The sequence below is a fragment of the Erythrolamprus reginae genome, chromosome 4 (genome assembly GCF_031021105.1).
Source record: "Erythrolamprus reginae isolate rEryReg1 chromosome 4, rEryReg1.hap1, whole genome shotgun sequence".
Taxonomy (NCBI): domain Eukaryota; kingdom Metazoa; phylum Chordata; class Lepidosauria; order Squamata; family Dipsadidae; genus Erythrolamprus; species Erythrolamprus reginae.
The window spans coordinates 64,442,225-64,459,406 of record NC_091953.1 but is presented as its reverse complement, the minus strand read 5'-3'; the positions used below and the strand labels follow the sequence as shown (position 1 = coordinate 64,459,406).

At 41.5% G+C, this 17,182-nt stretch overlaps 1 protein-coding gene across 3 annotated transcripts in view; it reads left to right on the top strand.

The window, feature by feature from the left end:
* Window positions 1-17,182, top strand: part of PRDM15 (PR/SET domain 15) — a 57,095-nt gene that overhangs the window by 16,456 nt on the left and 23,457 nt on the right. For all 3 annotated transcript variants that reach the window (XM_070750459.1, XM_070750460.1, XM_070750461.1), the window contains exons 7-14: window positions 602-829; window positions 4,025-4,169; window positions 5,645-5,823; window positions 7,002-7,096; window positions 8,951-9,038; window positions 11,188-11,355; window positions 13,964-14,058; window positions 15,936-16,067. In XM_070750459.1, coding sequence (XP_070606560.1) covers window positions 602-829; window positions 4,025-4,169; window positions 5,645-5,823; window positions 7,002-7,096; window positions 8,951-9,038; window positions 11,188-11,355; window positions 13,964-14,058; window positions 15,936-16,067 — 1,130 coding nt within the window. The remainder of the gene's footprint in view (window positions 1-601; window positions 830-4,024; window positions 4,170-5,644; window positions 5,824-7,001; window positions 7,097-8,950; window positions 9,039-11,187; window positions 11,356-13,963; window positions 14,059-15,935; window positions 16,068-17,182) is intronic.

The window sequence follows — 17,182 nt, the reverse complement described above, 5'->3', positions numbered from 1 at the left end:
AAAAACGCCGCCGCCCGGCTGTCACCTTTTGAAACAGCTGGGGGTGCTTCCCGGCGTCCTCCTGAACCCGAACGCCAAACCCGAACTTCCGGGTTCGGCATTCTGGAGGCCGCCGAGAAGCCCCCCGGCTGTTTTAAAAGGTGACAGCCGGGCGGCGGGGCTTCCCAGCGGCCTCCCAAACACCGAACCCAGAAGTTCGGCAAAAGTTCGGGTTCAGGAGGCTGCTGGGAAGCCCCGTCGCCCGGCTGTCACCTTTTAAAACAGCCGGGGGGCTTTCCGGCGTCCTCCTGAACCTGAACGCCAAACCCGAACTTCCGTGTTGGGTGTTCGGGAGGCCGCTGAGAAGCCCCCCGGCTGTTTTAAAAGGTAACAGCCGGGTGGCGGGGCTTCTCGGCGGCGGCAGCGGGTTCATAAGAAGAAAAAAGTTCGTAAGAAGAGGCAAAAATTTTCTGAACCCCGGGTTCGTATCTTGGGTTGTTCGTACGACGGGTTCGTATCATGAGGTACCACTGTACTGTTGACTTCAGAGGTGGACATTAAAATATAGATTCTTAGTTGTTTCTAAAGTTCAACTGTGATTCTTACTGCTTTTTCCTTGTAGAACATGAGCAGGGTCATTTGGAGCAAGCTAAAACGGTTCCACAGAGCAATCAAAATGATGTCCATCTAGAGAAGGCTCTGGAAGTTACCCATACTGATCAACCCATCACTATCTGTGAAAGTGCCAATTCCCAAGTGAATATGAAGAAAAAAACTCGACGGGGCAGGAAAGCCAAAGGAGCGAAACTAGAAGCACCTCTTGTGATTGTGGATGATAAAGATTCTCCTGGTGAGACTAGGAAATCGTTAAAAGTAATCTCCATACTTTATGTTTGATACAGTAATAATGAAATAATTATCCCTTCAATAATAGCAATGGAAACTGCAGTTTAATGTTTCCAAATGTAAAATAATGCACTTGGGGAAAAGGAATCCTCAATCTGAGTATTGCATTGGCAGTTCCGTGTTAGCAAAAACTTCAGAAGAGAAGGATTTAGGTGTAGTGATTTCTGACAGTCTCAAAATGGGTAAGCAGTGTGGTCGGGCAGTAGGAAAAGCAAGTAGGATGCTTGGCTGCATAGCTAGCGGTATAACAAGCAGGAAGAGGGAGATTGTGATCCCCTTATATAGAGCGCTGGTGAGACCACATTTGGAATACTGTGTTCAGTTCTGGAGAACTCACCTACAAAAAGATATTGACAAATTTGAACGGGTCCAAAGACGGGCTACAAGAATGGTGGAAGGTCTTAAGCATAAAACGTATCAGGAAAGACTTAATGAACTCAATCTGTATAGTCTGGAGGACAGAAGGAAAAGGGGGGACATGATCGAAACATTTAAATATGTTAAAGGGTTAAATAAGGTTCAGGAGGGAAGTGTTTTTAATAGAAAAGTGAACACAAGAACAAGGGGACACAATCTGAAGTTAGTTGGGGGAAAGATCAAAAGCAACGTGAGAAAATATTATTTCACTGAAAGAGGAGTAGATCCTTGGAACAAACTTCCAGCAGACGTGGTTGGTAAATCCACAGTAACTGAATTTAAACATGCCTGGGATAAACATATATCCATTGTAAGATAAAATACAGGAAATAGTATAAGGGCAGACTAGATGGACCATGAGGTCTTTTTCTGCCGTCAGTCTTCTATGTTTCTATGTTTCTATCCTAGAATGGCAAGGGATTAGTAAAGGAGTGGGGCATGGAGAGCTTCATCTTCCACCGTATGATGTAATTGCATTAGGAAACTCATGGGAAAGGCAGTGTCAGGAAACGAGGCAATGCATGAAGATCCAGGAGACAGTCAAAGAGAGGCACTTGGGTGAGTGAGTAGCTGGGCCAAATGCAAAAGGGCAGAGGGAAGTGTGTAGAAGAGGGAGAGTCGTCCCAGCAGCTTGTGATCTTCCCTGCTGGCTTCCACATGACCATGGGGCACTTGGTAAAAGTCGTGCAGTGTCATTATAACTTGGAGCAATATGTAGCCTAATGGTTGTAGATCAGGGGTGGGTTCCTTCTACTTTGGACCATACTGCCAGAACCGTTAGTGACCTGCTAGTGACATGAAGATGACACCAGGGATCTGTGTTCTGTGTGCGCCACTATCTCTTTTTTTGGTAATTTTTGGCATTTTTTTCAGTGTTTGGATGGCTTCTCTTCGTCTTCTGTCCACGGGTTAATACTGACCTTTATTTCTTCTCACAAATCACAGCTGAGCAGCTCATCAGCTGTGTTTCGGTCTGAAACCACCTGAGCATGTGCGGAAGTGAATTTGCACAAAGGGACACACACACGCACAAAACATTGCGATACGATGTGATAATTTGTTCACCTTTTTGACTGTGTAATATATAATTATTGAATAGATAACTTAACTAACAAAAATGCAATGCTCTCTACATGGGGCTACCTCTGAAAAGTGTTCGGAAACTTCAGATCGTGCAGAATGCGGCCGCGAGAGCCATCGTAGGGCTTCCTAGATTTGCCCACGTGTCTGCAAGACTCCGCGGCCTGCACTGGCTGCCGATCGGTTTCCGGTCACAATTCAAAGTGTTGGTAATGACCTTTAAAGCCCTACATGGCATTGGGGCAGAATACATCCAGAACCGCCTTCTACCGCACGAATCCCAGCGGCCGATAAGGTCCCACAAAGTTGGCTTTCTCCGGGTCCCGTCGACTAAACAATGTCGTTTGGCGGGCCCCAGGGGAAGAGCCTTCTCTGTGGTGGCCCCAGCCCTCTGGAATCAACTCCCCACAGAGATTAGAATGGCCCCCACCCTCCTTGTCTTTCGCAAATTACTCAAGACCCACCTTTGTCGCCAGGCATGGGAGAGTTAAGATATTCCTTCCCCATGGCCATTACAAGTTATGCATGGTATGTTTGTGTGTATGTTTGGTTTTTTTATAATAAGGGTTTTTAGCTGTTTCATTGAATTGGATTGTTACATGTTGTTTTACTATTGTTGTTAGCCGCCCCGAGTCTGCGGAGAGGGGCGGCATACAAATCAAATAAATGAATGAATGAATGAATGAATGAATGAATAAATAAATAAATAAATACCCTAAAAATGGCTTTGTGTTGCACCTTATTGTAGCATATTTACTATAAATGTTAAAGTGAGCCGCCCCGAGTCTGCAGAGAGGGGCAGCATACAAAATAAATAAATAAATAAATAAATAAAGAAAGAAAGAAAGAAAGAAAGAAAGAAATGGAATGTGAGTAATTAATGGCCTGTTATAATGTACAGCCAGATTACACATTATTAAAAGCAGTCCCTACATTTCTATTTGAATAATGGTCTTATCTGTATATCAGTTACAAAATGCCACTATGTACAATAGACAAAATAACATTAAGATTATAATCATGCTTTTACTTATTTTCTGAGTAAACAGATATTGTATTTTTCAAAGTACAAGACACACCTTAGGGGAGGAAAATAAGGGGATGAAATCTGTCTATGAGGTATTCATCTGGCTAGCATCCTTAATCTGGTCAGTTTCAGCACATTATTTTATCCCTGGTTAGGGCTTTAAAAAGCCTTATTCGGAGAGAGTAACAATGAAAGAGCTTGCAAGCCGGTAAGAGCTGGGAACATTGTTAGCACCTTGTTAGGGCTGGAAAGAAACAAATTCAGAGCAAGTAAAGCAATTTTTAAAAACCTGCAAAGACTTAGGGCTGGAAAAACAATCTTTACAGAGAGTAACTTCTTTGAAAGAGCCTGCATGGTAAGAGCTGGGAAGATCGTTAGCACCTAGTTAGGGCTGAAAAAAATATTGGGGTGGGGGAAGCTACATTTAGAATATAAGATGCACCCAAATTTTCAGCCTTTTTTATAAAGGAAAAAGGTACGATTTATACTCCAAAAATATGGTATGTGAATCAGCTTTGAGTTAACTTGGGTATAGACGAACAAATGCAATCAGGTTTTTTTTAAATAGTATATTTATTTTATTCATAATTCATTGATTGTTTTTCTTGGTGGCAGCGAACTCAGTGGACCATGTGGCTGAAATTATCACTGAGGTACCACCCGATGACACAGCGATTCCTTCAGCAGCAGAAGATCAAATTATGGAGCTGATGTTAGCAAAGCTACCCAGTACTGCAAACAACATGAGTTCATTATCAAAGTAAGCTTTCCCTGCGAAGAAAAAAGTCCTGCTTTCTTATGATAACTCTGTTAGGTATTGATCACTTATGATGGTTGTGAAGTGGAGTACAGCGATACCTCGTCTTGCAAACGCCTCGTCATACAAACTTTTCGAGATACAAACCTGGGGTTTAAGATTTTTTTGCCTCTTCTTACAAACTATTTTCACCTTACAAACCCACTGCCGCCACTGGGATACCCCGCCTCCACACTTCCGTTGCCAGCGAAGCACCCGTTTTTGCACTGCTGGGATTCCCCTGAGGCTCCCCTCCATGGGAAACACCACCTCTGGACTTTCGTGTTTTTGTGTTGCTTCAGGGGAATCCCAGCAGCACAAAAACGGGTGCTTCACTGGCAACGGAAATCCGGAGGTGGGGTTTCCCAGCAAGGGGAGCCTCAGTGAAATCGCAGCATCGCAAAAACACAGAGGTCCGGAGGTGGGGTTTCGAGGACTTCGGTGTTTTTGTGATGCTGCGATTTCACTGATGCTCCCTTTGCTGGTAAACCCCACCTCCAGACTTCCGTTGCCAGCGAAGCGCTCATTTTTGCGATGCTGGGATTCCTCTGCTGGGATTCCTCTGCAGCATCGCAAAAACACAGAAGTCCAGAGGTGGGGTTTCCTATGGAAAGGAACCTCAGGGGAATCCCAGCAGCACAAAAACGGGCGCTTCAGCTGGCAAAAGGGGTGAAGTTTGAAGTTTAATTGCTTTTCCATTGATTCCTATGGGAAACATTGTTTCGTCTTACAAACTTTTCACCTTAAGAACCTCATCCCGGAACCAATTAAGTTTGTAACACAAGGTATCACTGTACATGCTTATTGGAAAAAAGATCTTACCATGCTAAATATAGTAGAACATGGAAATGAATAAATATCTTGTTACCGATAATGACAATGAATAAATTGGCATACTGACAGTGAATACCTCTAGTCCTTCATTTATGACCACAATTTAGCCCACTATTTCTGTTGCTAAGTAAGACATTTGTTAAGTGAGTTTTCTCCCATTTTATAACTTTTATTGCCATAGTTGTTGCAGGACTCACCGCAGTTCTTAAGTTAGGAACATGGCTGTTAAGTGAATCCCCACTGACTTTGCTTGCCAGAAGATTGGAAAAGATGTTAACATGATCCCAGGACATGTCATAAATATGAGTCAGTTGCCAAGCCTCTGAATTTTGATCATGTGACCCATGGAGATAGTGAAACACTAAATGAATTGTTGTACATCGAGGACTACCTGTAAATTGGCAATCTGCTTATATAAATATCAAATTACATTTATGATGAAAGGATATCCACAGGGAGACCTAATAGCTTCTCTCAGTATGGCTCCCTGTAGATGTATTGGGAATGAAAATCTAGTTCTGGTCAGCAAGGCGTGCCAATATATGCTGGTTTTTATTTATTTATATATATTTTTATTCATTATTGCTTTCTTTCTAATCTGTTAGGTTTCCTCACCATCAGAGCTCTGTGTCCCTTAAGAGGAGTTTAATCCTTTCCAGCCGACACGGGATTCGACGGAAGCTGATCAAGCAGCTTGGGGAACACAAGAGGGTGTATCAGTGTAGTATCTGCAGTAAAATGTTCCAAAATAGTAGCAATCTCAGCCGGCACATCCGCTCTCACGGTAAATTTCAATTTAGCTGGATTCTTCTTTTACAGAGCTAATTATTGGTGGAAGAAAAATCTTTAATCCAGTATACAAAAGGCAGAGAACATTCGGAAGCTGAAGCAATAATTAAATTAGACCAACTGCCTGCATCCATGGCTTAGGATAAAGGGACGGTAAAATAATTGGTCAACTCCCAGGAGGAGTTCTTGTTCGTTACAGAGACATCGGGCAAAGGAATTTGCAGGGCCTGTATGGATTTTCTAATTAGGTTAGGTCCCACAGAGTGGGTCTTCTCCGGGTCCCGTCAACTAAGCAATGTCGCCTGGCGGGACCCAGGGGAAGAGCCTTCTCTGTGGCGGCCCCGGCCCTCTGGAACCAACTCCCCCCAGAGATTAGAACGGCCCCCACCCTCCTTGCCTTTCGTAAACAACTTAAAACCCACCTCTGCCGCCAGGCATGGGGGAATTGAGATCCTCTTTCCCCCTAGGCCTTTACAATTCTATGCATGGTAGGTATGTATGTATGTTTGATTTTTATATTAATGGATTTTTAATCATTTCTAATACCAAATTACTATTGTACACTGTTTTATTGTCACTGTTAGCCGCCCCGAGTCTCCGGAGAGGGGCGGCATACAAATCCAATAAATAAATAAATTTCAGCAATCCTCAATTTCTGATCCTTTAAGTAATTAGGAATATACCACCAACAATCGGATTTTTAAAGCAGTTTACAAAAGCACAATCTGTTCATAATTAAAGGCTCTCTAATCTCAGGGTTAAATGATGTTGTTCGTTGCGATGTCGTGTCTGACATATCGCGACCCCATGGACAATGTTCCTCCAGGCCTTCCTGTCTTCTAGCATCCTCTGGAGTCCATTTAAGCTGACACCGACTGCTTCAGTGACTCCATCCAGCCACCTCATTCTCTGTCTCCCCCTTCTTCTTTCTTAGCATTAGGCTGTTCTCCAGTGACTCCTTCCTTCTCATTAGGTGGCCAAAGTATTTGAGTTTCACCAGGCTAAATATATTCTGGCTAAATATAGACGGCTAAATTTTGGAAGGCATGTGAGCCCAAGTTGATTTGCTCTGTTGAGCCTAACCGTTTCATAATTTTTGGTTTAAGCATTATTAACTTTTCTTAAATTTTCCAGCTTTCTAAAAATAATGAGTGTTTTTAATTGGTCCTTTAGGTGACAAACTATTCAAATGTGACGAATGTGGTAAGCTTTTTAGTCGAAAAGAGAGTTTGAAGCAACATGTTTCATACAAACACAGTAGGAACGAGGTTAGTATGGTACTTCTTCATATATGGAACAGAAACTCATAGACATTGGTCAATTTCATATAAAGTCAAGACAGAGGATAAATTGCAAAAAATAATCCCTTTTCCATGCTGGCAAAAAAATCGCAGTTCTTTTAAAACTATTCTTTTTTTGAAACATTTTACAACAGTGTTTCTTGTTGCTCTTAGTGAAAGGGAAATAAAATGTATGTGTTTGTTTTTCATATTCTTAATCGCCCATCTCCCTCAGAGAAAGACTGTGGGCAATTTACAATATAATCGAAGTCAACCATTAAAATCAGAATAATTTAAGACTTTTTTTAAAAAATTGTAAAACATAAAAATTTCAAGAGGTGAAAAATTCTAAGGTGGATTAAGGTTAATACAGCTCGGGGGGTGGGGGTGTTTCTCATGGGGCCAGCAACCCCATGGATTCATGTATCCCCCATGTAGGGCTACCCAACCAGGTTTTGGCCCCTTTGTGGGAGGCCAGAAGATTGGAGGGGGGGGGGGGCTTTCCTTACCTCCGAGGGTAACATGTTTCACAATACAGGGACATCAGCAGGAAAGGGCCTCTTCCTTGACCTCTCCAGTCGAAATTCTTTGACTGATGTGTAGCCTGCCCTTCCCTGCCTGAAAACATGGGTCAGGATGATGGGATGGGGCGAAACTGGTTCTTAGGCAACCTGGCCTATGCCATGTATGGCTTTATAAGTAATGACCAATTTGCAGAGCAAGGGTGTTATATGTTGTGTGCTTCTTTCGGCAGCCAATATGGCTTGTTTGGCCTCACTCTTCACCTGCCATGACTTAACCAGAGCCTCTCTTTTTCTCTCTCTAAAGTCCTAGCGGTAGAGAAGCAACCTACTCTTATTATTGCCTATGGGAGGCTTATGTAGATGGCCCTTCCTCTCTGCTATTCACTCTCACTCTCTTGACAGGGAGTTCCATTTTATCATCCAGCTTTGAAATCCTTCCAGGGACCCAGGAACCAGGAGTTTCCAACCTTGGGAACTTTAAGCCTGGCGGACTTCGACTCCCAGAATTCCCAAGCAAAGCTGGCTGGGGAATTCTGGGAGCTGAAGTCCACCAGCTTAAAGTTGCCAAGGTTGGAGACCCCTGCCATCGACTATAGCAGTGTTTCCCAACCTTGGCCACTTGAAGATATTTGGACTTCAACTCCCAGAATTCCCCAGCCAGCGAATGCTGGCTGGTGAATTCTGGGAGTTGAAGTCCAAATATCTTCAAGTGGCCAAGGTTGGGAAACACTGGACTATAGGCATAGTTGTTTTGCCACTATATAAATCTAGGACCTTTACTGTTACAAAAGAGCCTCAAAAATCTTTGTGCAAGGTTTATTTCTGATTTAAAGGTGTCTAATTTTCCTTAAGGTTATTTTTAGGCAAAGATTTTTATGGAAACAAATTAAAAACCAGTACAAGAAGTCCTTGACTTACAACAGTTCACTTAGTGACAATTCAACATTACAACGGCACTGAAAAAAGTGACCTATGACCATTTTTCACACTTTGACCTTTGCAGTATCCTCACGATCATGTGATCAAAATTCAGTTGCTCAGCAACTGGTTCATATTTATGACCGTTGCTGTATCCCTAGCCCATGTGAATACCTTTTGTGACCTGACAAGCAAAGTCAACAGGGAAGCCAAATTCAATTAACAAACGGGTTACTAACTTACGAACTGCAGTGATTCATCTAGCAACTGTGGCAAGAGGCAAAATTCAATAAATGTGTCACTTAACAATGGAAATTTGGGGGTCAATTGTGGTTGTAAGTTGAGGATGACCTGCATTTTAAAAGAATAAATTACTTCATACTTTTTGTGCCTCCTCTAGGTTAACAATGAATATAGATACAGATGTGGTACATGCGAAAAAGCTTTTCGGATAGAAAGCGCATTAGAATTCCACAACTGCAGGACAGGTAGGATAACAGTCAGGTAACTCTGATTTATATGAAATGGTAATGGGTTTTAATTCTGTGATAAGAAAAGACAAAGAAAATTGAAAAGTAAGTACAGAGGGAGCGAAATATAGAAGGAAAACAGATGGGAGATAAAAGTGTAAACGGTGCAAATTTAGGATATTTGTTTATGATATATTGGAAAAATGTATAAGTGTGTAACATGTTGATATTGTGGTATATAAATTTGGTGAAAAAATATGGATGTAAATTTGGTGAAAAATAACAAAAAAATTACAAAAAAAGGAAAGAAAAGTAGGTACAGATAGTCCTTGAATTACAATGACAATTGTCACCTAAGCAATGTAGTCATAAAGTGCAGTGTCACATGATTGCATTGTTTAACGATGGGAATCCTTGCAATCCCTGTTACTATTCATGAGTGAGGATCATGGCTCATTTAGTGAGCACTTCCTTATGGGGAGGGGGAGACTTACCAAATCCATTTGCAACTTTCCCTTCTGGTTTCCCATTGACTTTGTTTGTAGGAAGCCAGCAGGGAAGGTAGAACTGTTATAAATGCAAGCTGGTTGCCAAGCACCCACATTATGATCTTGTGACTGTGGTTGTACTGGGATAACCAGAACTTTGAGGCCTAGTCAAAACCACCACTCATTCAATGCTGCATAAATTTCAATGCTGCATAAATTTCAGTGCTTGCTGAACAAGTGTGCTGCCCCATTCAAACACACACACACACACACACACACACACACACACACACACACACCTTACTGTGGTTTGGGTGAGTTTATAAATTTTCCCCAGCATAAAGACTCAGAATTGTCCCAATTAAGCCCAGCCACAAGCAGGCAAAGATTAGTCCACAGAGCAATGGCCCAATGGTCCATTAAGCACTTGAAACTTGCTCAGACAAATAACTCCACCAAACAAACTTAAATCCACCAAGCAAAACTTAAATCCACATTTGAGAGCTCACTTGGCAAGAAAGATTCAGAGTCTCCAAGTCATTATTCCAAAGACCGTGTCAATCCATGGTGAAGCAGGAATCATGACAATCAAACAGACAGCTAGAAAACCAACACGTTGTTCCCAGCAATGCTTTGTGCTTTGATAGCCAGCTTTTTGGTATAACTCATCAAGAGGGACGGGGCTTCTCCTCTCAAGTAGTTTGGCTGACCTCCTTTGCTCCTGCTTTTTCTCTGCCCTGCATGTTTTTGGATGAGTGCAGAAGGCAGTTCCTCCTCCTCTTCGATTGACTATCTGCCACAGCAAGCTTTCCCCCATCTCTTTTAGTGGCGGTTCAGAATCATCAATCAACTCAGTTCCTGGCAGTACCAGGAATGAGTTCATCCTCCCTTGAGCTGCCCTTTGAAGAGGAATCTCCAATGAAGACATCACAAGAAGTGTTTGTTAACTAACAAACTTGCGTGTCATAATTTACATAGCCAGCTAAAATGTGAATAATCTACAGATTGGTCTTTTTTTACCAGCTTAATTATAAGTTGAGTTGTTTTGTTTCATATTAAAAATTCACAATATGATTAATCACTTTGAATTTGGTTGTTTTATAGCATAAGACAGAGAAAGCTGCTTTCTCTGTTTTAGAAATTGCTCCTGTAGATGTGTATAGGTAGTGCTTGACTTACAATAGTTTATTTAATGACCATTCAAAGTTACAACAGCACTAAAAGTGACTGATGGCCATGTTTCACATTTATGACCATTGCAGAATCCCCAGGGTCACATGATCAAAATTCAGATACTTGGCAGCTGACTCATGTTATGACGGTTGCAGTGTCCCAGGGCCATGGGATCACCTTTTGCAATCTCCTGACAAGCAAAGTCAACAGGGAAGCCAGATTCACTTAACCATTTGACCAACTTTGGAAGTACAGTGATTCTCTTTAACAACTATGGCACGAAAGGTTATAAAATGGGACAAAACGCACTTAACAACTGTATCAGTTAACAGAAATTTTGGGCTCAATTGTGGTTGTAAGTCAAGGACAATCCTTTGTGATTCTTAAAAATCATATAAATTACATTTATTTATTTGTTTGTTTGTTTGTTTATTTATTTATTAGATTTGTATGCTGCCCCTCTCCGTAGACTTAGATTTAGAATCATTCATCTCCTTTTCTTTCAGATGATAAGACATTTCAGTGTGAGATGTGTTTCAGGTTCTTTTCTACAAACAGTAATCTTTCAAAACATAAAAAGAAACACGGGGACAAAAAATTTGCCTGTGAGATTTGCAATAAACTGTTCTACCGAAAGGATGTGATGTTAGATCATCAGAGGCGCCATCTGGAAGGTAAGTACATTTGTGATTAATGTCTTCTTGGACCTTGTGTTTGTCTGTGATTGGGACTTTCAATACTCAAGTTGTTAATTGGGTTGACAACTACTCAAAAGATTGGTAGTTCTTGATGTAGTGATGTTGTACTGTAAAAGACTATGTAAACCATTCAAGGATAGCTATTTTCTAATGCTATTATCCAAGTTACTTATTTATTATTTGAGCTTAAAGTTTGTTCACAAAATCTCTTTGATATTATAATTTATTACCTGTGATTGAACTTAAGAAGGTTTTTTATTTTTGTTTATATTGGAAGAATCCAAACTTAATTTTGTTTGTAATCCCATGTGTTCCTTCCTATTGATTCTTTAATACGTATAGTGATGATGCTGAAATAAAACATGGATATTCTCAGCAGATGTTGTTCTGTCGAGCTCTCTGGTAGAATCCTCCCGAAAATTCACGGATACAAATTTCAGACACACACACGCTTGAAAATTCAAAACATTATTCTTTATAATGAAAATTCAAATAAACTAAGCACTCTTTTTGTATAGCAAAGAGCACTCATCTCCAAACAAACTGGTAATTTGTACAAGTCCCTTATCAGTTCTGAGATACTTAGCTTGCAGCTGTGAGGCAATTCACAGACCTTTCACAAAGTGAAACACACTTTGCTCTGGTTTAGTTTCAAAGCAGGGAAAAATCAGCACACAAAGGTTTAAGTCAGCAAGGCAGGCACGAAACACAGTGATCAGATAATCCTCCACAATGGCCAAACCCACAAGCTGCTATTTATAGCAGCCTCACTAATTACCACAGCCCCACCCAACCACAGGTGGCCTCATTTTCTTTGGTAATAATCTCTCAGTTGTTGCTGCCTATGCATCGCTCTCCGCATGCATGGCTGTATCATTAACTCTTGTTCCAAATCCAAGGATAAGCTAGATAATTGATCTCCTTCTGAGCTGTCTGCCATACTCTCCTCCTCCCTGTCACTCATGTCTTCTTGGTCAGAGGAGCCTTCATCAGCAGATTCCACCGGGAGCAAAACAGGCCTGCAGCATGTGGATGTCTCCCCCACATGCACAGCCTTGGGGCAGGAGCTGGGCTAGAGCTAACCACAACATATGTTATGTTTACACATTTGTATCATGACAGCTGATGTTAGCATGTGTGTTCCAACATTTGCATAATAAAACCACACATGTTTTCATCAAGTGAAATCCACTTCCCTTCCCTTCTGGCTCACAAATGTTCCCTTAGCTCGCACACGCTGTCATCTGCGCAAGCAACAGAACATGAAAACCATCCCAAAAAAGGGACATCATGACAGCGAGGGTGGGTTGGGCTTTGTACAGTCGGCCCTACCAGCCCTTGCGAGCCGGTTAGAACCGACTGCATTTCATCCCTGGTTTTCATCACCCCAGTCATATATAATTTTTTTTTTCCTTACAAATTCTTAGAGGGAAAGACACATTAGCTTCAAAGGAACTAGCCATCTTAGTAAAACAAGGATTTTATGGACTAGATTGTAGTCCAGTTAATCAATTTCACGAAAGCTTATGCTATGAAAATTTCATAATTTGAAATTATTAATTTTAGGCAACTAAAATACATTTTAGATATCTGGTAACAACTTTTTTTCTTTTCTTAAAACCATAGTGTAATAATTTCTTGAATGTTAACAGGAAGGAGCAACATGCTTATTACAAGGCACTGTTTTGTTTCTGCTATCCATTATTTCTAAGGCCATTCTGGGTGTATCTTGGGGAATCACACTGTGTTCTCCCATGCTTGAGTCATTGCCAGACCCTGGAAAATTCCCAACATCGTTTTTTGTATCGCTGTATAACAAGTGTGTGAAATTAAGTCAGAAGGTAGCTACTTTCCTGCTGAAATCAGTGTTTGGAATAAACCAATTAAAGTTGTACTTTAAAAGGATGTGTTACGAACATAACCCCTGTTTTCAACATATTCTTTACAATTTGTTCTCCTGAGTGAAAGCTTATATTATTATGTTCTACTTATTCTGAAAATTATAACCAAAAGGGGAAAAAAAGAGAAAATCTGATAATAACTTTTCAGAATGATTTAAGGATTTAGTACTATTTTAGCTTCTATAATAAAGGTTTAATCCTTGCTTTAGCCAAAAGTGTTTTTCAGTACATGAGCAATTGTGTAAGTAATTTGTTGTTCTAATATATCGAAAAATGACAATCCAGATCATGGTGGGCAAATGAAGAACTGCAGTTTGTAGCATCTCTTACCACTGGCTTCATTGGATAAAGCTGCTGGAAGTTGTGTTCAAATCAGGAAGCTAATAGCTTCTGCTGAGCAAGGAAGTTCTATAGGAATTGAACCAGTGCACTTCAATGAATAGAGTCAGAATTGTGTGTGACAGACAATAATTAAACCATGTCATTTGAGCATATAGTATTGTGTAAGGCTTTATTTCTCAGTCCAATCCATGCACAGAGAAACAGCACAGCTAATCAATTATGTGGAGTGCATATTTTGTTATTGTTATGCTTTTTAATGTTTGGATCACATTAGTAATATATAGGCTGTTGTAGAAATCATGGTTCTGTGTTCTTCTCTTGATGGGAATTGTTACCTTAAGGAGTGAGACGTGTAAAAAGAGAGGAATTCGAGCACAATGCAGAGAATATGGTTCGCTACAAGAAAGAGCCTTCCAGATGCCCAGTGTGTGGAAAGGTAGGATTTCCCATTGACCATAATGTGTCTGTGTGCATGGATTTTAAAGATATGGTCACGCAAGGGAGTACAATAGCTTTGTTGCACCGATTCAGTACTGTGTTTCCCTGAAAATAAGACAGGGCCTTGTATTTTTTGAACCCCCAAATATGACCCTGGCCTTATTATCGGGGCAGGGGGCACTGCCTCGTGGAGCAGGACTTTGCAAGACTTGTTGTGCTGTTACATGCACAAACTGCAGCACGCCTTCTGCCACACGAATCCCAGCGGCCAATCAGGTCCCACATAGTTGGCCTTCTCCGGGTCCCGTCGACTAAACAATGCCATCTGGTGGGATCCTGGGGAAGGGCCTTCTCTGTGGCGGCCCCAGCCCTCTGGAACCAACTTCCCACGGAGATTCGAATTGCCCCTACTCTTCCCGCATTCCGCAAGATGTTGAAGACCTATCTATGTCGCCAGGCATGAGGGGAATAATTATCTCTTCCCCCCACTACCACCTTTTTTCCTGACTGTAATACATGAGAATGGTATGATTGTGCAGTAATGATAGCTTTTAATATTTATGGGTTTTAAATTTCGTTTTTAATTTATATTGGATTTGTACTCTGTATATTGTATTGTTGTTGTTGTGAGCCGCCCCGAGTCTTCGGAGAGGGGCAGCATACAAATCTAATAAAAATATAAATGTATATAAAAAAAATATACTGCCAAAGCTTGTGTCCTGCTGCTGTTCAGGAGGGTTTCTTCCCCCTCTTGCTTCACTCAAGAGCTGGAGGCGAAGGAGGGTCAGTGAACACAACACCAAGGAACACGATGGAACTACAAGTCCCAGGTAGGGCGTGTGTCTCATGGTGGGGCTCAATTTGGGAGTGGCAGGCGAGGTGGAGTGGGGAGAGGCAAAAGATGCGCGCCCTACCTGGGACTTGTAGCTCTGTTGTGTTCCTTGGAGAGAGAGCAAGTGAGAGGCAGGTGCACCAGGGGGCTGTTCCTGCAGGGGATTCCCACGCACCATCCTCGCCTGCAACCCCCGTCTGAAGGACACAGGGAGAGCAGGTGGAGGATGAGCCGTGGCTCTTGAAATGATTCTTGATTTAAATCGTATGGTAAAAAGCACCCAAAGAAGAAAGAATAGTATCAGCAAAAACAAAACAAAATCCCAACTCTAAACGTTTTTTGGAAATGGTTTAAGAGAGAACATGTGCGCGCGCGCGCACACACACACAAGAGAGGGGGGGAGAAAGGGAGAAAGAGAAAGATGAGAGAGAGGTAGGGAGATGAGAGACAGATGGGAAAGAGAGAGGGAGAAAGAAGAGAGAGATGTGGGACGGGGGAAAAGATGAAGAAGAGAAAGAGGCAGAGAAAGAAAGAAAGAAAGAAAGAAAGAAAGGGGGGGGGAGAGAGAGAGAAACCTGTTTAAAAGAAAATACCTGGAGCCACAAAACCTAGTGTGGCATGGCTAGAGGGAGGGGTCATGTGACTGGGTGGGAGTGAGTGATGTTGAGTTGGCCATGCTCACCTAGGTTTTGTGGCTTCCGGTACTTTCTTTCCTGTGGGAAACTGGTCCAAATGGCTCTTTGAGTGTTGCAAACCCCTGATTTAGACTATCTCCATCATTGTTTCCAAAGCCACTCCCATCTTCCTGAGATTAATCTTAGATCTGTTTCTCCATCAGATCCCAATGGTTTCTAAGCTTGCTTTGATAAAACCCACTATTGTATGTTTTAGAGTTATTGGTCTTTTTATTGTATTTAAGATAAATAAGGAGATGGATTTTATTAAATCAATTCTGCTGAATTTTAGGTAACAATTTATAAATGAAACAATTGAAATGAATTGAGAAGAAGTGAATAATTTTGATCAATATTTTTTGCCTCCAGAATTTTTCGTGCAGGAGTAATATGAATAAGCACCTTTTGACCCACGGAGATAAGAAATATACGTGTGAGATTTGTGGCCGTAAATTTTTCAGAGTCGATGTTCTGAGAGATCATATTCATGTTCATTTTAAGGTACAATATTTAGCTGTGGGTAATAGTTTTATGCCAGGCTGAAGCTCAGCAGGAGGAAGAAGTTCCTCAGAAATACTGAGGAAACATTGAAAGTGAGAATGCTTGAATTGCCATTGCCTGAACAGTTTAACGACAGATGAAATTGAAAATTGGGAGAAGGTTCCTCTCAAAAGTTGTTTTTAGAAGCTTATAAAAACCAACAAACAGGAAGTCAATCTGATCTCCATAGGAAAACTGTTATACAATAATCACACTGCAACAGAAAAACTGTCTCTTTGCTTTAGCCTCCAATCCTATTGGAAGTGTGAGACTTGCAGTCGTTTCTCCCTGCTTGGGTGGGCTGAAGTGGGTTGGAGAAGGCTGTCCTGAACATGCCCAACCAGGAAGGACTTTATAGGCCAAAATCAGCACCTTCAGTTGGCAACCCATGTAGAATCTGCAAATTTGGGTGTTCTGTGCTCCTAATATGAAAGCATGTGGACTACTGCATTTTGAACCAACTGCAGCCCAAATAGAGCACATTGCTATAGTCCTGCTGGAGACTAGGATGCTGATGTATCAGCAGAAATTCTAACTTGGTAGGGTTCAACTTCAGTCTGTTCTCTCCCATCTAGACCCTGACAGCCTCCAAGCAAAGAGAGAACATGATCTCCCCCATGGCCCAGTGTGAGGATGCACAGCTAGGTATCATCAACATATTGATGATATCACACACCAAAAGATTGCATGACATGTCCCAGGAGCTTGATAATATATGTTTGTTTGTTTATTTACCTATCCAATTTATATTGAAATTCAGGGGAGATAAGACATCCCAAAAATCAGGAACTATTCAGCCAATCTTTACTCTCCCACCAACACAGATTGGCCCAGAATTTCCCACTAAAGAAAATAGCTTCAACTCCCTTGCAGGTGGTCTAAAAAGATATTGATGGTCAGTCAATATAAAAGTGAACAAGAGATCTAAGGATGATCTCATCCAGAACCTGGGACAGGTCATCCAGGAGAATGAACAATGCTGTCTCCATCCCCAAACCAGACCTAAAAAAATGACTAAAAATGGCCCAGATAATCTACTTTCTCTAGGATAACTATACATTTAACATCAGAGAGAA